Raw genomic sequence first — 27,756 nt, forward strand, 5'->3', positions numbered from 1 at the left:
GAAGAATGAAACTCCAAAAAGTAAAACGAAACCCAAGAACCACAAGAAACACAGCCAGGGAACGTCACCAGCAGAATCAAATAGATAAATCCTTTATTGGAAAATGACACCACATGTAAAAACAAGTGCTTTCGCTCGGTAGAATACTATTACTCTACTGATGAAAGCGCTTGTTTTTACGTGTGGTGTCATTTTCCAATAAAGGATTTATCTATTTGATTCTGCTGGTGACATTCCTCTGAAGAATGATGGAGCATCAAGTCTGCTCCCTACTCCACAGCTGTGTCAGAGAGCAGTACATTAAAATTCCTCCTTCAGCTACATGACAGCAGGACAAGGGATGTTAACATATACTACAATCATATTTATTGTTTATACAATAAAATTATTTTACATTTGAGTGAACTCATTACGAGTACAGCAAATTATTATGTAAATTCTTAGTTGTCTTATGTTGGTGATATACTCATGTTATTCATGGTCCTCTGCTGAAATTGGGTTATTTGTTGCCCAGTTGGACTTTCACAGTAAACAAATGCAAATAAATAAACAAACAAACATATCATGCTAAAGTATAGATCTAGTTCACAGTGTGTTCCCTTTGGCTGGAACTCCACTGCATCACTGCTGAGGTCAGGAACAGATGTGACTGGGATAACTGGTTTGCCTGCACCACAGGGAACAGCATAACTGTTGAGGATTTCATATTTCTTAATATAGGTACAAAGCTTTTAATGGAATACTTTCTTTGCCCTGATGACCACACAAGATTTCTTCAGTGTTCTAAATTACCTCAATAATCGGCAAAAACTCCATTACTATGGATTACTTTAACTACTCTTCTATAAACTGGGGCACCTATATCCCAACATAGGATATGCTCATAAATTCCAAGACTTTATAAACAAAAACTCTCTTGGGCAGTTAGTAAACCACCCTACTAGAGAACACAACATTCCTGACATGATTCTTGCAAACACTGCTGCCTCTTGCAATACTTTTCTCTTATCTCCTTCTCCACTGAAGTCGGAGCACAAACTTATAACTTTTTCTTTTAGGCTTCAAAAGCTCCTACTGCAAATCGAAGTCGGAGCACAAACTTGTAACTTTTTCTTTTAGGCTTCAAAAGCTCCTACTGCAAATTCCATTCAATTTAAGAACTAAAAATGTGCCAATCTACTCTACAATGAAGTATCAAAATACACTTAAAACTGCACTATCCCTGACCTTGATACTGCAGTAATCTTCACTAAGGAATTCCAAACCCTTTAGAAGAATGCAAAGAGGTAGCAGTCTCTTCCAGAACCAAGCATTATAAGAAATTAAAAAAGAAATAAACAAATAAACCACGCTGGTGGTCCACCACCATAAATAAACTTTACAATGAAAAAATAAACTTTTTTAAATTATATAGCAGATCCAAAACCTCTCTTCTCAAGGACCACTAAAAAATCCTCTGAACTTTGGTTGGCATCTGAAGCCAAGAATAATTATAAAATTTTCTTTATCCATCTCAGAAAACTATGAAACAATATTTTACATTGCTCTCAACTTATTCATAATGACGACTCCTATTCTGACCCAACAAAACATTGCCAACATCCTTATAAAATTAGTGCTAACTTTACCCCTTAGGCTTCTATCCAAAGCCCTGAAATATGTCAATTCTTTATTCTCTTAATTATCTGTAAAGATCCTTTTAGGAAAGTGTTAACAATATACTCAGTTGCTCAACTAAAAGTGTTAAACATACTCTTGAAGACACACTCCTTAAAATGTTTCGCCTAAGTTTAGCTACTAGCTTTGTCCATGATGAATGGTATACTAAAGTGGTGATTCCATTCCATAAGGGTAGGCTTACAACCAACTAAGGTAATTATAGACCAATTAATCTTACAAGTCTCATTTGCAAAGACATTAAAGTATTATAACTGACCTCATAATCTATGATATCAAGAATATTACATTTGACCAGCAACAGTTCAGCGGCTTTGATAACAACAGATCCAATTTACTGAATCTGGTAAAGAGTGTGCTCAACAATATACTAAGGTTGAAAGTAATTTTGCTGCAATTATGCAACATAAATAATGTATACGATAAAGCTTGCTTAAATGTAGAAATAGAGTTTAGTAATATGTAATCAGCATCCATACTAAATTACCATGGCTTGGAAAAGGAATCTGCTGAATGGACATTTTCCCCTTACAGACCCAAACAGGATGTATGCAAGAGCAAAAATACAAAATCTGCTTTTATAGAATGGACATTTTTCCCTTACAGACTCAAACAGGATGTATGCAAGAACAAAAATGCAAAATCTGCTTTTAAAGAACAATGACATGTTATTCTGCATATAAAAAATGGACACAATATGTTTCCTAAAATAACAGGATGGACACAATATGTTTCCTAAAACAACAGGATATGTTTATGACACTGTGACAATGTGTTTTCTCAAAAATATGTTTTCTGCATGGAAAACAGGATATGACACAAGAACAGATGTTTTATACAAAGATCCAAATAAAATACAGGATGTTCACACTGTCAGAAAAGCTGATCTCTGACAATGTGTTTTCTCAAAAATATGTTTTTCTGCATAAAAAACAGGATATGCTTATCAGCATTGGTACAAGAACATATGTTCATATACACAGATCCAAATAGAATACAGAACAATGTGTTTCCTCAAAAATATGTTTTTCTACATGGACATCAGGACACTGTTACAAGATATTCACACTGTCAGAAAAGCAAGACATTGTTAAACAAGGAAGCTTAGTATTGTTTCTACAGGACTAAAACTGTATATAAAGAGCTGTATAAATCCAGTTATGTTAGAGGTATGATAGGGACACAAGTCCTAAGGTAAATGTTATATCTCTCACATCATCTGTACTATATGAGAAGCAAAGTTGGAACAGTACATTTAAGCTGCAACGTGGTTCCGTTTGATTTATTATAAAAAGTTATTTGTTACTGCTCTCTAAAGTTGATGCTGCAAAGTATATTCTCTCATCAGTGTATATTCTGCAAGTTTCTGTATGCAACAGACTGTGAATGCAAATATAACCAGACTTTGAATTTTAGCAGAATCCAGCCAGCAAGACTGAGTGTCTTAAGAACACTTCAAATCCATCACACCAAGCAGTAAGCAGCTCCATGTAATTTTTTCAGGTACCTCATCAGAAAATATAAAAGTGACAGCGGTGTCCCTCAGGGCTTGGTGCTGGAACCTCTCATTTTTGTCTTTAATTTCTCAGCTCTACAAGCAGACAGTCAAAACCTCAGGCTAACAAAGTATAAAAATGACAGTAAACTGGGGGTTGCTGTTAGGTCATCCTCTGACACACAAACCCTCCAGGATGATCTCTCCCTAGTCGATTCCAGATGTACTAAAAATGGGCTCAAACTATATGCTAAAAAGTGTAGCATCATCATCACTTTTGACAAATAACCCCACCCCTCATCATACCATTTAGACAACATACCAGTGCAAAACAAAAAGTAATCTGGGGTCGAGGAACTTGGGTTGATGATTCACTTTCTTTTAACCATCAAGTGTTAATGGTTGTCAGGAAATCCTTTTATTTAGCACAGCTCAATGTCAAAAGAATATCATCAAGATCTAAAGGGTAATTACTCCCTTATATTTATCATTAACAGTCCAATTATCAAGTACACTGTCCCCTTCCGGACTAAACATCTCAAACAGGTAGAAAGACCCAAAGGTTCCTAACCAAAACAATCACAGGCCTAAAGTCCCTGAGCTATCAAGACAGACTGGAAGCTATATCCCTTTATACAGTGTCTTACAGACTTTTCATGGGAGATCTCAAGCTTACAGTGTCATTTATGATCTGGTTGTCCTGGGTCTCCTATATTTCCATAAGTCCAATGGTTCCACCAGTGCTAGAACCACAGACCTAATTCTTTACCAACAGATAAATTAAACAAGGTAGAAAGTCATGTTTATATCCCAGCACCTCCCTAACCTGTGGAATAAACTTTCCCTGCATGTTTAACAGTGTGTCTCACTATCTTCCTTTAAACATAATTTGAGAAAGCCCTTCTGGACATTGAGGTTTACTCCAGGATTAACTGACAGGTCATCCTGGAGAAAGAAGGCAAGGCCTGAGGGAGGGTACTGGCAAGGCATAAATAGTCATAAGACTCGTACAACATGAAAGGCAACTTAGTCTTATAACCATTTACACCTTGCCAGTACCCAAGTTTAAACTATTTCAAGGAGGGCTAAACCAGTCAAGTCAGGGATGAATTTGTGAATATCCAACTAATCATCTAGTTATCGTTTAAAGAAAGATAATGCATCACACAGCATTGTTTTGCTATGGGAGTCTATTCCAGTGGTGGTGAAAGTGCTGCATAATGACCCTACCTCACCACAGGTGTTTTATTTATTTGCTGATGAAAGTTTAGATTCATGGTTCTGGTATTTGCAGACTGCTTGGCTTGTGAAGCTACAAGAGATCCAGGACCTTGGAATATCTATGAATCTATATAACTTCTGAGAATGTTTAGATAGTACTGGTAAGACTTTATTGAAGAGTTAAATTATTCATAGCCCACTTTATTCCTAACTAAACAAAACAATGTCTGTTTCTCTTTAGTTAACAGCCTGGATCCATTTCATTGCTGGCATTGCCTGACACTGTAGATTCTGGCTAACTGGATACCCAAAAGTAAAACCTAGCCAAAAGCAGCCCATCACAGAGAAACTAGACATAAAAAACAGTGTTACAATACTTTAAAATGCATTGTAAGCAACTTGGTTTATTAACAGGAGTCTGAAAACCTTACTCTAAGTAAATTTATGATACTTGAATATACAGCTAATTTTTAAACAGGAATTACAACAGTCATGAAATAATTTGGAGTAAAGCTTTTAGAATTCTGCACAATATTGTCTATTCCCTTGCAACCACAGCTGCTAACAAGGACTTAAAAGCTGACAGAGTGATGGGGGGTGGGGTTAAATGAAGTTGAATCCCTAATAAATGACAAACTCTTCAGCATGATACCTTCATAATGTTAACTCATTTTAGCAAAAAAAAAAGTTCCTAGCAGCAACATATATCTATTCATCCATCCATTCCTAACCCTTTTTCCTGTTTTTGGGCTGGGGTGTCACATCAACAATGACAATCATCTACAGCCAATGTTCACACTGCTGGGTATGCATACATACAAATACTTATTACATGGGTGTATAAAAATGTTTTGTGCGTATATAAGTGCTACAGAATCCTGAAAGCCCAAAATCCTGAGACCCAAATCTCGAAAATTCAAAATACTGAAAACACACAGGATACCAACATTTACTATGTTTCAGCACAAGTACATACAGAAACATATTACTCTTCAATATGGTTTGTCGTTTCTGTATATACTTGTGCTGGAATATAGTAAGTTTTGGTATTCTGTGTTTTTCAGTATTTTGAATTTTTGAGATTTTGGTCTCAGGATTTTCAGGATTCTGTAGTGCTTATATATATATATATATATATATATATATATATATATATATATATATATATATATATATATATATATATACACACACACATTATATATATATATATATATATATATATATATATATATATATATACACACACACACACATGTATATATAGATATATATATGTGGGCGTGGAATATACAAATAACTAATACACGTCTCACCTATACACACAGAAGTATATGAAACAAGTACGGAGAACACTATCAAAATCAATAAAGTCAAAATACAATCAGGTATGTGCTTGGGTTGCAACTGTTCATTTCAATCAAACAGCATGTTATGGATTTTTCATCTATTTAGTGATACTAATAATAATGTAAAAACTGGAAAGCCATGACCTACAATACACGCTAAATATATCTTACAGTATCACACATAGCTCTCAACCTTCCATGTCCAAAACGAGGAACACTTGCCCTCATAATGTGGAACAAATGGGCAAATTGTGGAACACATACAAATGGCTTACTGTCAACCTTCAACTAGGAAGGTCATAGGATGGTTAAAATATGATGGTTTTACTTATAAAGAAGACATTTTTAATGAACTAATATGTTTAATTTCTATTTACAATGGATTTCACTTAAAAAATTCCTAACACTGAATGTGTGACAGAGTCTTTCAATGTGGAACTTTGAGGAACAAGAACTTTTTAAGACCCCAAATGAGGTACGTTTCTCGTAATGAAGTACACTTGAGAGGTATGAGTCTGCACATCTGGGGTCCCAAAAAGTTCTCTTTCGTACTTAAATTTAAGGCACACCATCAGCGACATGAATGGTCATACAGTCCTCCCCTACAATTAAATAAATGTCTCCAAATCTCACTGCATCGTTAAACGGTCATATTCATAAAAGAAGCCAACAACAAATTTCAATACTTCACACGCACGTTTTCTAGTTTATGTTAATAGCTTGTCAGCAGACTCTCAAACCAAATCCACCCTTCCGTTGCCATGGCATCATACCTGCTACATTTACCGATGTTAAAATTTCCCAGAGCTATTTCACCCATCGGAGAATTACAATCCAAATCGGAAACCCGCCAGTGCAACCACTCAACTGCTCCCTTCTGGCGCATATACTGATACTGCGGGTATACGTTCCGCTCAACATTCTTTTCAATTTCTTATTAGGAAACGGGTTTCATTTTTCAGCATTATAATTCGTGATAAAATGTTACGCTTTATACCAAAAGTGTATCAGAGCTCATTTATTCTAATATCGATTTCTGAGGTTAAAAACTATTTGTGAAGGAGAATGCAGATGGTTAAAGTTACGGCTGTTAACCTACACCGTGTTTGGTTCCAACAGCAGTTTACTCATGTTTGCTTAGGGTTGCCACCTTTTCAAATGCCCAAAGTGGGACATTTTCGGTACAAACGTCAGATTTTGCAGGGCAAAACATACTCATGGCCAGTACAAAGGACAGAACATCAGTTTTTTTGCCTAAATAAAAGCTTTTTCTTGTATCATTTTAATTGCTTATTCTGTTTCTTACAACATTTAGGTGTTTCAGATACAGAATAACTGTTTTATGCAACTATTACATAAAATATAGGAAATAATTTTGTCCTAAAATCTCAGGACATTTGCCATTTTTTCAATTTTTTTGCAGGACACAACTGCCCAAAGAGGGACTGTCCCTCGCAAAGTGGGACAGGTGGTAACCCTATGTTTGCTATGTGAATCTTTAGAAGTTATTTCGGGTCTGACTATGAAATTCCTGCTATTTAAGTACATTTCAGGATTTTGAGATTTAAGAAAATTAGACAATCACGTAAACCATAGGGCTTTATATTAGAACATTACCCCACAGTGATTTTCACGCAGGAATGGGTGGGGTCTACATGATTGACAGGGCTGAGTGACAGGCCATGCAGATTATAAAGTGTCATGGTGAATATTTGTAACACAGGCTTCATGCTTTATGTTATCTTTAGTTACCACAGCTATTAGTATACAATATGTTAAACATAGATTAAATAAAGTTATCCTTATTTTCTATATTTGTAATTGCACCGTTGAAACCTCCGCATGTCCTGGGTGTCTGACTTGCTTTGTCACTTTGTAGTTAGTCTTAACCACATTACTGTGTTGTAGAGTAAGAAGCGGGTCAGAAGGGCAGTATTCACGCAGTACCCATAAGCTCCCGTTTTGTACTCTGGACCCATAACCCGTGGACCCCCAGCTTTCTTTGGCATAATGTTGTGCAGTAATTGCTTTTGCAGGGGGGGGCAAGCCCCCCTGCACCCCCACCTTTCTTTAAACATTTTCTGGCAATAAAGCAACAAACAATATTCTAAGGGCAATAAATACATACAATAAATGCAATAAAAAGACCTCCCAAAAAGGTCGCCACCCACACCTTTACAGAATAGGAATTTTAAGTCTGTGTAATAGTTTTTATACCTGCAGCATACTATGTGTTCGCACTCCTCCCCTTTAAAGAATTACAAACTGGAATCCTGAGACCAGCAAATAAGGGAGAAAATGCTTTGTACTGAAATAACATTTAGCATACCCGTCTTTCTGAGGATGGGTTTCCCCATGTTTATTCAAAGCACTTTTCAAAATAAACGTCATGAGTAAAGTGCTGGGCGGGGTTTGGGCAGTCCTTGCTACTGCGCATCTGGTGGGGTAATGTTCTAATACAAAACCAACTATAATTCTTTGCACAATGTTTTAATTCACTGTGTCAATACCACCTATTTTATGTTTTACTTGTATGGATTTTTGCAAACTGTACAGATGTTTGCGTCATACTTTTGGTCTGTTCCTCATAAAATGTGCTGTTTCTGGCAAATCTTCGAGGACAGCCATCACTAAATAATGACACACAGTGGAGTTTCAGACTTAAAATCTGTCCCTGATTTTTGGAACTTTGCTTCCCATTTTTGGCTTTGTCCAGATTTCTTGCACTCAGCGGTCAAAGGGGTTGAGGCCATAGATCTCAACCTCTTAGTGCAAGAAATCTGGACAAAGCCCGACAAAATGTGGAACAAAGGCCCACAAATAGAGACATGTTTTAAATATTGCTCTTATAAACTTAGAAAGTTGCTAGAGTAACGGTTTAACATAAATTTTCTTAAGGATTTCAAGTCTGAAATACAAATGTATTGTCATTATTTAGTGACTTCAGTCCTCAGATCATCCCAGTGATTTGCCAGAAAACCACAAATTTTATGAGGAACAGACAAAAATATTTTATTTATTTATTTAACATTTGTTTACCAGGAAAGTCCGAATGGACATAGGTCCTTTTTCAGCAGAGACCCAGGGTGAAAAACTCCATGAGTAACAGTAAATTTTCATGCACATGTTACAATAATCAAATAGTATAAAGTAAAAAAAAATGTAGTATACATAATAACATACATATTTGTTACATCTTGACAACAAAACCTAGGCTTTGAACATAGCTAGTACTATTTGTAGGTATGACTTATGTCAAGATATAAGATTAAGAGAGGTTGGTAGGAACAAAGGATTAAACACCGGGGAAGAATTTGGATATGTTTTGGGTATACTGTGATGTATCAGAGCACTCATGAGGGGTTAGTACAGGAACATAGCCACTTATTTTTTAGATAAACTTTAAGTGATGGCTTAAAGTGGTTAGTGGATGAGATTGAGAGAATGGAGTTAGGAAGGAAGTTCCATATACAAAATATATAGTTGGAAAATAAATATTCTCCTGCAGTGTTGTTGGCCTTGGAGACGGTGAGTAAGTTCTTGTTGTTAGAGCAAAGTGGTCTGCTGGAACTGTAAGGAAGGATGAGATTTTGTAGTGCAGGGGGTTCTAGTTGGTTGTGTTACAATTTTGTGAGTTAGAGAGAGTTGGTTGTAAAGAATAATGTTGGGAAGCTCAAACCAGTCTAGTATCCTTAAAGCTGTACAATGATGTGTTCTATATGGGCAGTCAGATGCAAATTTAGCAATTTTATTATAACATCTTTCTAGCTTAGATAAGTCAGTTTTCCTTAGATTAGTTAAAATTGGAGAGGCATATACTAGAGTGTAGAGCAGATGGGTTTGTGCTAATGTAATTTTGGCCATTGTGGTTAGGAACCTTTTGTGCCTATATAGACTCTCAAGTTTCTTATGGACTTTTTTATAGTTAGGGAGACATGCAAGTCAAATTTTAGGGTATTGTCTATTTCTACTCCAAGAAGCTTTGTATGGGTTGTCAGGGAGATCACAGTATTGTCTTTGGCTATTATGTTAAATGTTGGGCATGAGATAGATGTCTTGTTAGGTTGGAAGAGTAATCATTTAGTTTTGTTTGGGTTCAGGATTAGATGGGCATTGGCTAACCATGTTTCAAAAGAAGTGAAAGATTCCTGTGTTTGAGAATGAAGAGTTGATAGAGAAGTGGCAGCACAGATAAGTGTTGAATCACCTGCATACTGTATTAATGAACCATGTGGAGTAGCTGTGTGTAGACTATTAGTAAAGAGGGAGAAAAGGAGAGGGCCCAAGATAGATCCTCGGGGGACACCAATGGATAAAGGAAGGTATGGAGATAGGTCATCCTGCCATAGAACAGATTGTTGACGGCCACATAAATAGTTATGAAACCATGCTGTGGCAGATGGTGAGAAGGATAGTTCAGTTAGTACATCTATTAGTTTGGAATGGGAGACCATATCAAAAGCTTTTGATAAGTCTAAAAAGATGGCAGATACAAAGTTGTTGTTATTCCTGTGATGGTTTACAGTATTAGTGAAGGATAAGATAGTGGTACTATGTGATGGGTGAAACCCATGCTGAGTGTTTGTGAAGTTATTTGTTAGTAAGAATTTCATGGCCAGTAAGAATTTCATGGCCTGGAGATGAATACACCTTTTGAGTAGCTTAGGAAAGAGGTGAAAGAATAGCAATTGGGCGATAGTTTGTCAGTTCTGTGGAAGGTCCCCCTTTATTTAGTGGAATTATATGTGAAATTTTCCACAGTTGTGGGACCTTGTTTTTGAGAAGGTGAATGTTGTGTTTGACTTGTTATGAGCCAAAAATCTACAAGTGTAGTACCTCGCAGGATGCACAGTAGCAAAACCCACCCCAAACACGCCTCCAGCCCTCTGGAGGCAGCAGCAGTATGATTATTTAACAGTGTGCGGACTGGAATGTAATTATTTAGCATCTGGTAGTGACATAAAACTTCATTTAGTACCAAAAATTAAATGCCCCCCCCCCCCCCCCCCCTGAAAAAAGTAGAAAAGGTAAGAATTTATTGGAGGATGGAGTTCGTTGAGTGCCTGAATATTAAGCAGGTCACACAAGCTGACATGTGAATTTGCATGCCTGTCAGTCTTCCTCGATATCCCCGCCCATTTGTCGTGCCAATCAATGACGGCACGCCCAAAGCTGCGCAGAACTAAGTACTGCTCTTGTAGAATACCCATGTAGCTTTACTTTTCCAGAAGCAGAGCCCATTATTTTCAGGGATAGTGTTTTAACGTCGATTTTCATATACAATATTCTCAGCTGTGTTGTACCTCTCATTACGCATATTGGCAGGCAGCTGCCGCAAAGACTAAAGTTGCAAACTGTAGCTCCTGCGAGACAGAGTTTGCTCACTTCATTCCAGGTCCCCTCTGAAAACGGACTGTTTGTCCAATGAGAGTTAAGTGGCTTCTAAGACTATTTTAGCGTTTGCATGCCTCGCATAATTTATCTCCTTTAGAGTACACCTTCTGGATGAAGGAGGAATGGGCGTGGTCAAACAAAATTTTCGCAGTGTGCGCTAATTATAATTAATACAGTGATCACTAAACAATATTAGTACCACTGCACAGATTTCTCCGCCTATATCAAACATTAACACCGACCAGCTTAAAAATCATAGCAGCGGGTCAGTGACAGAAATCTTTGTACAAGCTTAGTTTGTTCATTTAAGTGGGCACCAGTGTCGCAGGAATATTAAATCTGCGGAATAAAATGAAAGCACTCAAACTACACTCTTAAAATTAGACAAGTATAACAAAGCAAACACAACATTCATCTTGTCGTGTGAAGTAAATACTGACAGTGATCAAATCTAAGGGGCACTATTTTCGCTGTGGGACCGGAAGAGCATTTCCCATACTTCTGATTCGTCAGAGAAGTAAATAGTGCCTTTTTGATAAAGTTCGCATACATTTCGTACTACTTTGGTTTAGAATTACTGACCCACCCAGGCAGTAATGACAACAAACAAACTGAGTAACTTTTGTGCATTGATTGATGACAAACGATTTACTTGATAAGTTGCTGCTGGATATAGTCACAAATGACTAAATGCATCCAAAATAAATGATCAGATAGAAAAAGACAATGCTTTTGTCTCCAGAACTGCTTTCATTACTTACGGAGAGACATAATACTGCCGTCTGCTTACAGACAGTGAAGGATATTCCAGCTAAGCAGCTTACTCGGGATTTGATGGTCAAGACTGGAGCTGTTGATGGACTGGAAGAGAGCAACTCAGCATTTACATTCGCTTCAAAAAGGGTATTTTTAAAGACGACAGAGGACTTCTTCGAGGTAATTCTTAAAGGTTGAATAGAGTGTACATGGCCCGATAGCTAAGAAAAAAATGTATTTTGTTATTATTTTTTTAAAGTTAATCCACTTTAGCCTAATGGAAAACCTGGAAACTGCATTGTAACAAAAAATCATGTCCAGTTTCTAAAATAAGAGCATTTCAGACCTGGGTTGAGCTTGCCCCTTCTCTGGGTGGGCTTCACTGGTGTTGTACCTTGCGGGCGTTTCTGCGCAGGTTAGGGTGTGTCCACATTGATTGGCAGGCCATCGTTCATCTGAGTGACAGTTTTTAGAAAAACACCTTACAAAACACCATGTTATGTAGTCTTATCTTGCTGTAATTCTTGCTGGATGGATATTGGCTCCAATTCGGCTTATACTAAAGCTCGATAGCTTTTTACTGGCTCGAGGCTAGCCCCTATCCCATGGTGCCTCACGGCAATTCCCCAGATCTCGTTTGCCGCGAAAGCTTCAAGGTTGTGTCTTACTGGCTCGTTGGCTAAGTAGAACGATTTTTTTACTTATTTAGTCCTTTTCTGTCACCTTTTTCTGTTTTTTATTTATATATATATATATATATATATATATATATATATATATATATATATATATTTTAATAGTTTCTTCTGTATTGTCTGTTTTTTGAAAGTTTTCAACCCCTATTCCCCTTATTAAATTAGAGGGCCATAGTGCCCATTTATGTTAGAGGGCCTTTCCTCCCTGTGTGTGTGCGAATGTTAGAAAAACTTTTCTTCTTCCTTACACTTTTATTTTTTAGTCTTTAACTATGTCTAAAGATAAGGATCATCGCCCTTCGGGCTTCAAAAAATGTGACAGGTGTGCATAGAAAATGTCTCTTACAGACAGCCACACCAGTTGCGTATATTGTCTGGGCAAAGCCCTTTTACAAGAACCTTGCGCCTTCTAAATAAAACTCCAAACTACAAATCACAAAAAAAAAACAAAAATCCACTAGTGAAACAGCCAGAAACCAAGAAAAACCAAACGTGTTTTTAGCGCTTTCATCCACAATTTAATATGTGAACTTCTTCAGAACCTTGCACCTTCTGTCACGCTTTTAATACAAGAGTGTTAAACGAAAGGGAAAAAAAGCCTATTGACAGGGGTCTCATGACCAGTTCCTTCCAGAAACAGCTGGAACTTGGTCATGCAGCTCCAAAATTTTCAAAGAGAAAATCATCGGCCCCGACTTCGGAGCCGACCAAAAAGTCTAAAGCGTCAGAACCAAGGAGTTCCGGTTCCGACTCTGCTTCATCTTCGGTGCAGTCTGTTCCATCGGTTCCAAGACAGTCTTCGGTACCGAAGGTATTGCCTGACATCAAGACTGTATATCCTATTTTGAGATCTCCTATTTTGGAGAGAAGGAGGTCTCCTTCAGTCTCCACCAGATCCTCCAGGACCCTATCAAATGAGGACATTGAAAGGGTGGTGAAGAGGTTGCTTTCGGATCCAGCTCTGGCTAGAAAATTGACCCCTCCAGACCCAAAGGTCTCGGAGCTGTCCCCCGTACCGATCACTGTTCCTCCTCCGACTGCTTCGCTCTCGGAGCCTATTACGTCAGGTTCCTCTGTCTTTGACCCTTTGGCTCCAAGGATTCAGCCTGTTTCCTCAGAGTCAATTACTCTATCCTTGATGGCTCAGTCTGGAACCGAGGATTCTGGGAGCCGACACTCTCGTGTCGACTCCGAGAGGGACAGTCACCCTGGGTTCTCTTTGGAACCGACCCTCCCTCTTGGAGCCGCGGCTCAACTCAGCTCGGCTCCCACTTCTGCTTTGTAGCCATTCCCTCTTGCTAGGAGTTGACCATCCGCCCCCTCGGAGCGGAGGTCTTCTTCGGAGCGAGAGGGGAGGCTTTTGAAGCTATAGAGAAGGCTTTATCCTCTGCCAAAGCCATTCCTTTGGAACCTGTGTCTCACCAGCAACAGGCAGCAACCTCTTCCACCCTGCCACCCCCACAGTGTAGGGAATCAGAGGTCCAAGTAGCCCCCATTGGAGGCTCCCTCTCTTCCGAGACCTCCCCAGATTATCCCACTGGAGAGCTCCCTCGGAAGAGGTTATGTAAGAGGAAACATGTCGACTCCCCTGACTCTGTCACATCAGACACTGATTTAGAGGAATCAGAAGGGTCCCCCAGATCTCCCTTTGAGGATGTCTCCTTCTCTGACATAATAGAAATCCTTAGACAGAGTGGTGATTGGAAGACCTCTAACCCTACTGAGGATGAATCGGTGTATCTTGAGGCCTTTGGCTCCCGACCTCCCACATCTTGGGTGACACCACCTTATGACCAACTTTTGGGGGTCATTTCGCGGAAAGCATGGACCTCTGCAGATTCAGTGGAAGTCATCCCGAGGAGGCCAAACAGATTTATGACCGCAACTGAGGACAAGTATTTCCTTAGCAAGGGAGTTCCAGTTGATGCTATGGTGGTAGCAGCAGCCACCAAGATGGAATTATCTGAGACATCTTCTAACATCCATCCTCCTAACAAGGAGTCCAGGATAATGGATAGGTACAGAAGCGTACTTTTTCTTCAGTGGCATTTACACTAAGATCGCTGAATTACCTGACTCATTTCACTCGTCTTCAGCAGGATCTCCTGAAAGAGTTAGGAGATACCTTCCAGAGTCCAGTAGCTCCGGGTTCCATGGGCAAGGTTTCCGCACAGCTCTCCACCCTTACTTCCATAGCTAACTCCTCCATGAGGCTGATCTCATGTGCGGCAGATGGAGCGAGCAGGGCAGCCACAGCAGGAATAGCTCTCAGGAGACATTCGTGGATGCATCTTTGTAATTTTACGGAATCCTTCAAGTCTTCCTTCACTAACGTTCTCTTTGATGGTTCATCTCTTTTTGGACCCCAAGTGAAAGAGACTTTGGCTAGGTGCAAGCAGGAAGGAAAAACCTTGTCTTTCATTGGAGTCTGTTTCTCTCTCCTGCCCAGACCCTATCTCAAGGGTAATACAGGAGGGAAAATGTGGTTCCGCAAATCCCAAAAAGGTTTTCCCTCAGGCACAAGGTCAACCCTCCCCCAGGGGCAGAGGGGGAGGATATAATGGAAGACGCCGCCCTCGTGGCAGATGAGGTCCGCAACATCAGGGAGACAGAGAAACTTTCTCTGATCATCCCTTCCATCGACCCTAAGGGGTTGCCCAACTGTCCGTCTCTGGAGGCAGTCGGGGGGGGGCATATATCGCTGTACCCAAGCGCTTGGCTAACTATCACTCAAGATCTTTGGGTTCACACAGTAATATCTAGAGGTTACCTGATTCCCTTTATTTCCGAACCCCCAACAAACCGGTCTCTTCTAGATGTACCACCAATCCAACTAGACCGTGCAACATCAGAGGTCATCTCGTTGCTACAAAAAAAGAGTCATCCAAGAAGTCCCCGCAGAGCAAGTAGGATCCGGAACTTACTCTCAATTCTTTTTAGTTCCAAAAAAGAAAGGGGACTGGAGATCAATTCTAGATCTCAGCAGGCTCAACAAGCATGTAAGAAAATCAAAGGTCCGAATGGTCACTCTGCAGTCGATATTTCCCTTTATTGGGAAAGACAACTGAATGTGCTCAATAGATCTCCAGGATGCGTACTACCACATCAAAATGGACAGGCACTCCAGGAGACATGCTTCCGGCTGGGAGCCAGCCATTTTCAGTTCAGTCCCCAGAGTGTTTACCAAATGCATGGCAGTGGTAATGGCTCACCTGAGACGTCAAGGATTCCAGGTGTTTCCATACCTAGACGACTGGCTCCTCACAGCTACCACCAAGCATCAACTCATAAGGACCAGGGACGAGACTCTATCCTTGTGCGCCAGCCTAGGCATCACTGTCAACTTGCAAAAGTCAGTCTTATCTCCCTTGCAGCATATTGTATATCTAGGCTCAGAAATAGACGCAACTACCATGTCAGTAAAGCTAACACAGGAAAGAGTGGAATCTCTACACAGTCAGATCAGATCCTTATTAAACGGAGTCCAAGCCAGAGTAGTCCTTCAAGTCCTAGGGACTATGGCTTCTGCCATCTTATTGGTTCCGCTTGCTTGTCTATATATGAGGATTCTCCAATAGATGCTGTTTGCACAATGGTCGATGGAAGACCTTCCACTATCTCACCAGATATTAATAACAAACGCATGCAAAAGGGATCTGACATGGTGGGTACACACAAAACAACTTGTCATAGGTTGTCCACTTGTTCCTCTCCAAGAGAAAGCAGTTTTGACCACGGATGCTTCCCAGATAGGGTGGGGGGGGCATTATCTGGGAAAGACAGTCCAAGGTCCTTGGCAATACCATGAGAACCACTTACACATCAATGTTCTGGAGATGAGAGTGGTGCTCTATGCGTTGCAAGCACTTCACAGCTCCCTTCCCACTGGAACGATTGCGATTCAGTCAGACAACATGTCTGTTGTGTGGTACATAAACAAACAAGGGGGAACCAAGTCTTACCCGCTTTGCAGAGAGGCCTTAAGAGTTTGGAAATGGGCGATGGATACTCAATGCTTCCTGATAGCAATGCATATCCCAGGGAAACCCAACGTAATAGCGGACAAACTCAGCCGAGTAATTCTGATGCCTCACAAGTGGTCCGTGAATCCAATAGTTGCAAAAGAGATCTTTCACAAATGGGGCCAGCCTTGCTGCGATCTATTTGCCACTCACCTGAACACCAAATGCAGCAGCTACTTTGCCGTCATTCCCCATCCGGGGATGTCACCCAGGGATGCTCTAGTTCACGATTGGCCCCCGGGACTTCTCTACGCCTTTCCTCCCTTTCCACTCACACCCAAAGTAATACAGAAAGCAAGAAAGCAAGACAGTTGAGGAGTTCTTTGATCCTCATTGCTCCTTACTGGCCTCAACAGGTTTTGTTTCCTTTCCTGTGGCCCTACCTTTTGGAGGAACCATGGATTCTTGATCCATCTCCTGATCTCCTGATTCATCAATTGGGACAGTTCCATCCCTCCATCCACATGCTCAAATTGACAGCATGGCTGCTCCAATTCCACGTATAACCAGGTATATTCCCTTATCCCCAACTGTCAAACACATCCTAATTTCATCCCATAAACCTTCCACTCAGAAACTATATTCTAACAAATGGAAAAGATTTTCCCTTTGGGCTACGAACTGGGGCTTAGATCCATATACAGTTCCTTTAGAATTCATTTTATCCTTCCTAACAACAGTTTTTCATGAAGGAGCGGCAGCTGCTACAGTTAGAGTTCAGTTAGCTGCCATTTCCAATTTCCATTTTGGTTTCATGGGAGATCCAATCATGCAACACTCTCTCTGAAAAACCTTCTTAAAAGAAGTTCTACTTCTTATGCCCCCAATAAAACAACCTTTAGAACCCTGGGACTTAAATTTAGTCCTCTCATCTTTGATGTCGCACCCTTTGAACCATCCTCGTTGTCAGACTTGAAATTGTTGTCATGGAAAACCCTGTTCTTGGTAGCTATAACATCGGCTAGGAGAGTCTTGGAACTTCAAGCCCTAACTATTCGATCTCAATACATTATCTTTCACAAGGATAGAGTCTCTTATAGGACAAACCCTTCCTTTCTCCCTAAGGTATGCTCAGAACACAACCTGAATACTACCATTGAACTACCTGTGTTTTTTCCAAACCACTCTAATAAATCAGAGTATAGACTTCACCAGCTAGATGTCCACATGATACTCAGATTCTATATACACAGGATAAAAGAATTCAGGAAATCTGATCAACTTTTTTGTTTCCTTTTCTGACAAAAGAAAAAGCTTCTGCTACACAAGAAGGAGCCAGGGATCTGCACACCAAATTTGAAAAGCCGTAAAAAATGTCCAAACCAAGTAAGTAAAATTGTACTCGACGTTTATTTAAGCCACAAAGTCTCTGTTTACCTTTTCGTCGGTGACTCCTCACCAACTTCCTCAGAACAGGAAATAAACACATTCAACACATCCTGTTTAAATAAAGCGATAGCGAAGTCAGTCCAAAGGATAAATACACATGTACCAAATAATAAAAAATAAATTCAAAGAGCAGGTACTAGTGCAAAAGAACGGGTATAATATTAGCGTTTCAAAGTTGGTAACTGTTCAAACACCCAAGTCAATTCTGTTGATGCAAGTTCTTTTATTTAACAAATAAAACACGGATAAGCGCTTTCACTAAAGTTAGCTTCTTCAGATCAAGGAGGAAAGAACCGGTTAGGATATATTCTAGTTCCTGTCCATACCTAGGCCAAGTAAAGACATTACCATTTTTAAAATCTCTAAAATCTCTAGCTACTTTTGATTTCTTCTGTTGGAACAATTTATGTTCGTATGCTGATACACAATCCAACATGTTTTCAAATAATGCATTAACCACATTTTCCGTAAAATTATCAAACAGTTCTATTTGTTTTGCATTTATAGTGTCTATTAATGTTTTTTCTTCCGGCAGAAAAAAATCTATTAGTAATTGTAGGTACTTACGGCTAGTATCAATATTGATACGCTGCCATAATGCCAGCAATTCAGGATAGTCCTGCCCTTGACTGGGCATTGAAAAAACTCGTAATCCACGTGGTATTATGTTGTTTTGTAAGCAGAATTCAAAATGTATTCGTTGGATCTGCAAGCGTTTGAGTTTATAAAAATCTTTTTCGATATCACCAAGTGTTCTATTTAATCTGTCCATGTCGACCATTGGTTTGTCGCCTTCATTCACAGCAGTGTTATCCTCCAGAAACCATGATGGAATGGAAGTTCCGTTTAAATATTTCCGGAAGCGTGATTCAAGGGCTTCCTTGCCCCTATGTTCACTTCTAGACTTCTGCATGGTTGTAACAGTATATGCGCCTCGGTATTCACCTCCTGGCTTGTGCACGCTGTTAACATTATCTGCGCCTCGGTATTCACCTCCCGGCTTGTACGTAGTATTAGCATGGTCTGCACCTCGGTATTCACCTCCTAGTTGGTGCATAGTATTAGCATTGTCTGCACCTCGGTATTCACCTCCCGTTTTGTTCGTGGTATTGGCATTATCCACGCCTCGGTATTCACCTCCTGGCTTGTAGGCAAGTTCAATGTCTGTCATCATGTCTTTAACTAAAGATTTCCAAAACAGAATACCTCGTTCCTCAAATAGGCTGGCGGATTAAATAAATAAAGCGATAGCGAAGTCAGTCCAAAGGATAAATGCACATGTACCAAATAATAAAAAATAAATTCAAAGAGCAGGTACTAGTGCAAAAGAACGGGTATAATATTAGCGTTTCAAAGTTGGTAACTGTTCAAACACCCAAGTCAATTCTGTTGATGCAAGTTCTTTTATTTAACAAATAAAACACGGATAAGCGCTTTCACTAAAGTTAGCTTCTTCAGATCAAGGAGGAAAGAACCGGTTAGGATATATTCTAGTTCCTGTGGTACATAAACAAACAAGGGGGAACCAAGTCTTACCCGCTTTGCAGAGAGGCCTTAAGAGTTTGGAAATGGGCGATGGATACTCAATGCTTCCTGATAGCAACGCATATCCCGGGGAAACCCAACGTAATAGCGGGCAAACTCAGCCGAGTAATTCTGATGCCTGACAAGTGGTCCCTGAATCCAATAGTTACGAAAGAGATCTTTCACAAATGGGGCCAGCCTTGCTGCGATCTATTTGCCACTCACCTGAACACCAAATGCAGCAGCTACTTTGCCCTCATTCCCCATCTGGGCATGTCACCCAGGGATGCTCTAGTTCACGATTGGCCCCCGGGACTTCTCTATGCCTTTCCTCCCTTTTCACTCATACCCAAAGTAATACAGAAAGCAAGACAGTTGAGGAGTTCTTTGATCCTCATTGCTCCTTACTGGCCTCAACAAGTTTGGTTTCCTTTCCTGTGGCCCTACCTTTTGGAGGAACCATGGATTCTGGATCCATCTCCAGATCTCCTGATTCATCGATTGGGACAGTTCCATCCCTCCATCCACATGCTCAAATTGACAGCATGGCTGCTCCAATTCCATGTATAGCCAGGTACATTCCCTTATCCCCAACTGTCAAACAATCCTAATTTCATCCCATAAACCTTCCACTCAGAAACTATATTCTAACAAATGGAAAAGGTTTTCCCTTTGGGCTACGAACCGGGGCTTAGATCCATATACATTTCTTTTAGAATTCATTTTATCCTTCCTAACAACAGTTTTTCATGAAGGAGCGGCAGCCACTACAGTTAGAGTTCAGTTAGCTGCCATTTCCAATTTCCATTTTGGTTTCATGGGAGATCCAATCATGCAACACTCTCACTGTAAAACCTTCTTTAAAGAAGTTCTACTTCTTATGCCCCCAATAAAACAACCTTTAGAACCCTGGGACTTAAATTTAGTCCTCTCATCTTTGATGTCGCACCCTTTGTACCATCCTCGTTGTCAGACTTAAAATTGTTGTCATGGAAAACCCTGTTCTTGGTAGCTATAACATCAGCTAGGAGAGTCTTGGAATGTCAAGCCCTAACTATTCGATCTCAATACATTATCTTTCACAAGGATAGAGTCTCTCATAGGACAAACCCTTCCTTTCTCCCTAAGGTATGCTCAGAACACAACCTGAATACTACAATTGAACTACCTGTGTTTTTTCCAAACCACTCTAATAAATCAGAGTATAGACTTCACCAGCTAGATGTCCACATGATACTCAGATTCTATATACACAGGATAATAGAATTCAGGAAATCTGATCAACTTTTTTGTTTCCTTTTCTGACAAAAGAAAAAGCTTCTGCTACACAAGAAGGAGCCAGGGATCTGCACACCAAATTTGAAAAGCCGTAAAAAATGTCCAAACCAAGTAAGTAAAATTGTACTCGACGTTTATTTAAACCACAAAGTCTCTGTTTACCTTTTCGTCGGTGACTCCTCACCAACTTCCTCAGAACAGGAAATAAACACATTCAACACATCCTGTTTAAATACTGCAATATAACTCCCTACTTTTGCCACACTGCCACCTGTGGTCGGAATACAAAATTTCAATATAATAAAAAGAACATACAAAAAGGCTTAAGACTATCTAAAAACATATATAAATATAAAACACTCCCTTAACGATGTATGATTAAAAAACAATAAGTCAATAGCCAACAGGCTTGACTTGGAAAAAAGAAACCAGAAATATGTATTAAAATAAAATAAATAACTCACTTCATGGTTAATAAATTAGACCCATGATGGAGCAATGCATATGCAAAAAAAAAAAATTTTTTTTTAAAACAAAGGCTACTGAAAAGCATGTATTATAATTTTGCACATTAACGTATGAAATAGCAACACTACCTTATCAAACTTTTCAATTTCAAAACACAGGAAATTGAGAACATGTTGTTCAAGCCTGGAAAATGGTATGCTTCCAACCTCAACTGCCAAAGCAATTCTCCGAGTTCCAACAAATAGGAAACAGGGCCCCCCCTGTTATCATGCACAATCTGATCAATCACTGTGAAGCTAAATCCATGCCCCGGGCACTCGCTAATGTGTTTAGCAAGTGCATTAGCCATTTTTTCTTTCTTGATGGCATATAGATGTTCATATAGGCGCTCATGCAGTTTCCGGTCAGTTTTCCCTATATAGAAAGCCGGACATGAAGAACACTGGGCCAGGTAAAACACATGTGTGCTGGCACAGTTGAACCTCCCCTGGATTTTGTACTTTATCTATCTGATCGCAAAATAAGTTCCCGCGTTCACGTATTGGCAGTATCTGCACATGTTGCATTTGAACATGCCCGAATGTGCCTGAGTAGGTCTAGGTTTCCTTTCAAGGATGTTTTTTAAGTTGGAACCTCTCTTGTAAATGACTTGAGGATTTAACCCTAAAGCTGAAGGACCTTGATTGTCTGGTGTAAGTAAACACCAATTCTTCATAATAATAGAAGCGATAGCCCCCGCATCCAAACTGTAAGTAGTGATGAAGCTGCAGGCATAAGTAGATCTAATCCGGGTATCATCAACCAACACACCTTGATCTGCAATAGACTGGCCCAAAATGGGGAGATATACCCCATTCTCCCTCTTGCGACTTACCTCATTACAGAGGTCTGAAATCAGATGGCCGGGATAACCCCTATTCAAAAAGAGGTCTCTGATGAACTCACATTCTTTTAAGAAATCACTGTTCCGTATCACCATCCTGGCCGCCCGGACCAGTTGGCCCTTGACTATCGACCTCTTCTAATGAAAGGGGTGATTGCTTTCAAAGTGCAAATATGTTTGAAAAAGTAGGTTTGCGATGGATGTTGGCTATATAGCAACCCCTGTAGTTATCCTTAGACAGAGCAACGTCCAAATAAGCAATTTTCTCCATGGAAAAGTTAGAAGTGAACCTAAGGAATTCAGTAGATGTACTAAAGCATTCCAGGATGGAGTCTGCTACTTCCCTCCCCCCTTGGAGAATGATGAAAATATTGTCCAAAAATCGGGTATACTATAGGACTTTCTCTTTAAATAATGGGTTAGGAAAGACAAACTCTTTCTCCCAGAATGCCATCACCAAATTTGCTACGCTGGCCCCACAAGGGGACCCCATGGGCACCCCTATCTTTTGATGGAACCATCGGTTGTTGAAGGAGAAATAATTGCATGCAAGAACTTTGTCTAAGAGTTCTCTGACCATCAAAATTTCTTTGGCAGGAGCTTGTTTCAAAATCAAAATCGCTTGAATCCATTCCAGTGCTACTGAATGGGGGATAGAGGAATACAAGTCTATCACATCAATAGTGAGGAAGTGATTCTCTGTTTTGAATGGAATCCAGTTCACTTTGCCTAGAAAAGACCAAGAATCCTTTGAGATGTGCTCCTCGCTGATGACATACTTTTTCAACATAGTGTCCACAACCTTGGCTCCAGCATACGTCATACTCCCCCCTAGCGCTGACCAACTGGCGCATGGGGGATCCAACATATTCTTATGGATCTTAGGGTTACCAAATAGAGCTGGAATCTTGAGGTTGGATATAGAAATATAATTAAACACATCCAAATCTATCACCCCATTAATAAACATGTCATCGTAATAAGAACGGACATGTGATATGTTGATGTTCAACTCATTTTTAGATACCTAATCATACGTCTCAGAGGCCAGTATAGCTTCCATTCTCTTAATATAATCCTCCACATCCATAGCCACTAGACCTCCCCCTTTGCCCGGCTGCATCACTCTGACCCCTGAGTGACATAACAGTTCAAGCAAAGCCAATTCCTCCTTGATAGTATTGAAGCCAACATTCTTCTTGGTTTTGAGGGTAGCACGAATGTCCAGGTCACATAGTTGATCAAAGACGTTGACTGAAGAAAGCAGGGGTGGATTAAAGGTGCTGGGAATGGAAAAAGCCTTTGGAGAAGAACACTGGTCCCCTAGTAGGAGATGTAAATTCAGTTTCCTGGTAAACAATTTTAGGTCAACCAACGTGTTAGCCAAATTGGCCCTGCGGGCCGGTACGAACGATAGGCCCTTAGCCAGAAGATCAACCAGAGGTGGAGGAAAAGAAAAAATGGAAAAATTATAGATCTTAAAATCCCTTCCGGTGTTGAATATTATCTCGAAGGAAGACTGCCCCGATTTAGAAGGACCAGCCTGTATCCTAGTCAGTTCCTCCTGTTCCTGGGTCTGTTCTTGAACTTCCGTCCTGGAGACGGTTGGGGTGACGAGGCTGGGTTCTGAAAATTTGAGCCCTCACCTTCCAAAGGAGGATTAGTCGATTTATTAAGTGAAGCTATCTGGTCACTCCTTCGAACTGAATTATATTCAGTGGGGTCATCTGAAGGGCCCCCATCATGGCCATTATTAACCATATCAGATCTAACTTCTTCAGTTCCATTCCGATCATCTGAATGCCGAGCTAATGTACCCAAATAATTGCCTTGGGACTTAGTAGGCTTGGGATATGCTAAGCCCTCCTTATAAGCTTTAATGTCCCTTTGCAACTTTTTAACTTTGTTAGCAGTTATTTTGGGAATATGCTGGTCTATAATAGTGTAGATCCGATCGTAATCTAATCTGTATCTAGAAAAATTAATGTCCTTCCTGATGGCTTCATCTAAAATAGTTAGCTCCTCTGAAAGAGAGGTAACTGCCTCCTGGTAATGATGGCAGATTGAATTTAAGAGCTCGAGCCCATGCTTATCAAAGAGAGAAATTAAATCTTTATGGAAGGCCGAGCCTTCCTCCAGGCCCGTAGGATACTGCCATGAATGGAGCCCTTTGGGTACTATTTTGGAACGCTGACATTCTCCAAAATAGGCAACCTCTAACTTTAACTTTCTTAACTTAATTAATTTTTGATCGAACAGATTTAATTTCTGAGGTAATTCGATGCTCCTCGAACTACTCTGTTCAAAATCAGAGTCTCTTGAAGTATTATGGAAGCAAAACGGGCGCTTCACCCAATTGTTTAGAACTGGCTGTAAAATACCTTGATCCACTTCATTAAGGTTACTGGTATTCAATGGGGCCATTACCCCCTGGGCATTCTGGCCAGATCTCAACGTATTCCCCAAAGCACAAGAATCCATTTGGGCTGTTCTTTGCTGTGATGGTGGCATAACAATAGCGTTACTTCCCCCAAAGTCTGATAGCACAGCCTGCGACTGTTGCAGCCCATCCACCTCCTGAACAAATGGCTGCGTGGGAATTGAAGAAAGGCTCACCAAGGACTGAGAAGTTCCCATAAGACCATCCATCCGTTGGGATAATGACTCAACCTTTTGGGTCAAAAGATTTATAAGTAAGCTTAAATCTGCAGCTTGTGCCGATGGTGAAGAAGGTGTAGATACTGGTGCAGCAATCGACATGGCATCCGAACAAAGAAAACCAGCTCAACGATAAAAAAGACAAAACCAAGTGCTACACAAGAAGGAGCCAGGGATCTGCACACCAAATTTGAAAATCTGTAAAAAATGTCGAAACCAAGTAAGTAAACTTGTACTCAACGTTTATTTAAGCCACAAAGTCTCTGTTTACCTTTTCGTCGGTGACTCCTCACCAACTTCCTCAGAACAGGAAATAAACACATTTAACACATCCTGTTTAAATACTGCAATATAACTCCCTACTTTTGCCACACTGCCACCTGTGGTCGGAATACAAAATTTCAATATATTAAAAAGAACATACAAAAAGGCTTAAGACTATTTAAAAACATATATAAATATAAAACGCTCCCTTAACGATGTAAGATTAAAAAACAATAAGTCAATAGCCAACAGGCTTGACTTGGAAAAAAGAAACCAGAAATATGTATTAAAATAAAATAAAATAAAATAAATAACTCACTTCATGGTCAATAAATTAGACCCATGATGGAGCAATGCATGTGCAAAAAAAAAAAAAAAATTTTAAAACAAAGGCTACTGAAAAGCATGTATCATAATTTTGCACATTAATGTATGAAATAGCAATACTACCTTATCAAACTTTTCAATTTCAAAACACAGGAAATTGACAACATGTTGTTCAAGCGTGGAAAATGGTATGCTTCCAACCTCAACTGCCAAAGCAATTCTCCGAGTTCCAACAAATAGGAAACAGGCCCCCCCCCGTTATCATGCACAATCTGATCAATCACTGTGAAGCTAAACCCATGCCCCGGGCACTCGCTAATGTGTTTAGCAAGTGCATTAGCCATTTTTTCTTTCTTGGTGGCATATATATGTTCATATAGGCACTCGTGCAGTTTCCGGTCAGTTTTCCCTATATAGAAAGCCGGACATGAAGAACACTGGGCCAGGTAAACCACATGTGTGCTGGCGCAGTTGAACCTCCCCTAGATTTTGTACTTCCTCTCTCTCTGATTGCAAAATAAGTTCCTGCTTTCACGTATTGGCAGTATCTGCACATGTTGCATTTGAACATGCCCGAACGTGCCTGAGTACGTCTAGGTTTCCTTTCGAGGATGTTTTTTAAGTTGGAACCTCACTTGTAAATGACTTGAGGATTTAACCCTAAAGCTGAAGGACCTTGATTGTCTGGTGTAAGTAAACACCAATTCTTCATAATAATAGAAGCGATAGCCCCCGCATCCAAACTGTAAGTAGTGATGAAGCTGCAGGCATAAGTAGATCTAATTCGGGTATCATCAACCAACACACCTTGATCTTTTTTTTTTTTTTTTTTTTTTTGCACATGCATTGCTCCATCATGGGTCTAATTTATTAACCATGAAGTGAGTTATTTATTTTATTTATTTTATAGGTTCATAGCTTCATACTGGCTATCTGCCCTAGGGCATTTATAAGCCTAGCCAGAGTGTGTTTGGCTTTCGCCACCCATTTTAAATTAATTTTGCTATGCACTTTTTCGAGGTTAGTATACTGTGCCTCTGTCTAACAGTGACACAGAAGTGATACCCGGGGTAAACCTATGATCTCCCATCCACTCATCAAGATTCCTCTTGAAGAGAGTCAATGAGGGACTCTGCCTAACCTAGAATGGGATTTTATTCCAGAGTGAAGGGAGCCTCTGGGTTATGAATCTGTCCCTCCAGCATGTCCTATTTATTTCAGTGCTGAGGTTCAAGTCTCTCAAGCGAGTAGCTCGATGGGATTTGGATTTTCTAAGGTGCAGCATGTCCATTAATTCCGGGTTGGACATGGCTTTATACGTCAGGCACAGATCGCCTCTGAGCAGGCGGTATGCTACTGAGTAGAGCTGGAATTTCTTTAACCGGGCAGCATATGGCATCTGTTTTAGCCCTTTGATCCTCTTGGTGAGGTACTGTTGTGGTCTTTCCAGTTGCTGCAGGTGTCTGGTAAGGTACATCCCAAAAGGGGCATCCCAAAAGGGGCATTGTACTCAATTATGGGTCTGATGAGAGATGAGTAAAGAGGCATGATGACCTCCCCTGATCTAGATGTGAATCCCTTCATGATTAGGTGGGCTATATAAAATGTTTTTCTAACCACTTTGGCCACGTGGTTGTCAAATGAGAGATTGCTATCAACTTGGGTCCCCAGGTCCCTAATGACTACTTCTGTACTTAATGGATTACCACCTATGTGGTAATTTGTGAGCACTTTGTTTTTGCCAAAGGGGATGACTGTACACTTTTTGGCGTTTAGCTTGAGGCCATGGTTCTGGCACCAGTTGTCTGTTTCTATGAGGCCCTTTTGGAGGATGCTTGTGTCGGCTGGAGAGTCGATTATGGCGCCCAATTTGCAGTCATCTGCGAACTTGGTCAGCCACAGTCCTTCCGTGTTGGCCTGTACCTCCGAGAAATATATACTGAACAAGAGAGGTCCCAGGACTGAGCCTTGTGGGATGCCACTTGTAACTGGTTTGGAGTCTGACATGGCTCCAGCAATTCTAACCATGTGGGTTCTGTCCTTGAGCCAATTTGCAACCCATCTAGTGACATAGGGGTTTATATTTAAGCTGGTGAGCTTATCTATAATGCCTGAGTGGGGTATTGTATAGAAGGCTTTTGCGAGGTCCAGGTAGGCTGTGTGGACCACCTTCCCCTCGTCAATGGCCTTGGTGACTGTTTCAAAGAAATCGACCAGGTTTAAGAGGCAGGATCTGCCCTTAACAAAGCCGAACTGGGTAGGATCTAGTGTCTGTAGGTCCCCAATATCTTTATTTATGAGGTCCATGATGATCCTTTTCATAGCTTTCAGACCAAGCTAGTCAGGCTTATGGGGC

The 27,756-nt window shown here is 40.2% G+C and overlaps 2 protein-coding genes across 3 annotated transcripts in view; one reads left to right on the forward strand and one right to left on the reverse strand.

The window, feature by feature from the left end:
* The window catches only part of TUBGCP2 (tubulin gamma complex associated protein 2), a 1,158,397-nt gene extending 1,151,778 nt beyond the window's left edge, over nt 1–6,619 (reverse strand). Inside the window, exon 1 of one of the 2 annotated variants that reach the window (XM_044056780.1) lies at nt 6,516–6,619. The gene's annotated coding sequence lies outside the window, so the exon portion shown is untranslated. Of the gene's footprint in view, nt 1–6,439 lie in introns of both variants that reach the window. The other variant, XM_044056781.1, reaches the window with a different exon arrangement.
* A 4,365-nt stretch (nt 6,620–10,984) lies between these two features.
* ZNF511 (zinc finger protein 511) overlaps nt 10,985–27,756 on the forward strand; it is a 374,315-nt gene continuing 357,543 nt past the window's right edge. Inside the window, exon 1 of the mRNA XM_044056782.1 lies at nt 10,985–12,072. Within this exon, the coding sequence (XP_043912717.1) occupies nt 11,863–12,072 (210 nt within the window). The 5' untranslated portion in view covers nt 10,985–11,862. The remainder of the gene's footprint in view (nt 12,073–27,756) is intronic.

This window comes from Protopterus annectens, chromosome 14.part0, assembly GCF_019279795.1.
Source record: "Protopterus annectens isolate FY-2018-M chromosome 14.part0, PAN1.0, whole genome shotgun sequence".
Lineage (NCBI taxonomy): Eukaryota > Metazoa > Chordata > Ceratodontiformes > Protopteridae > Protopterus > Protopterus annectens.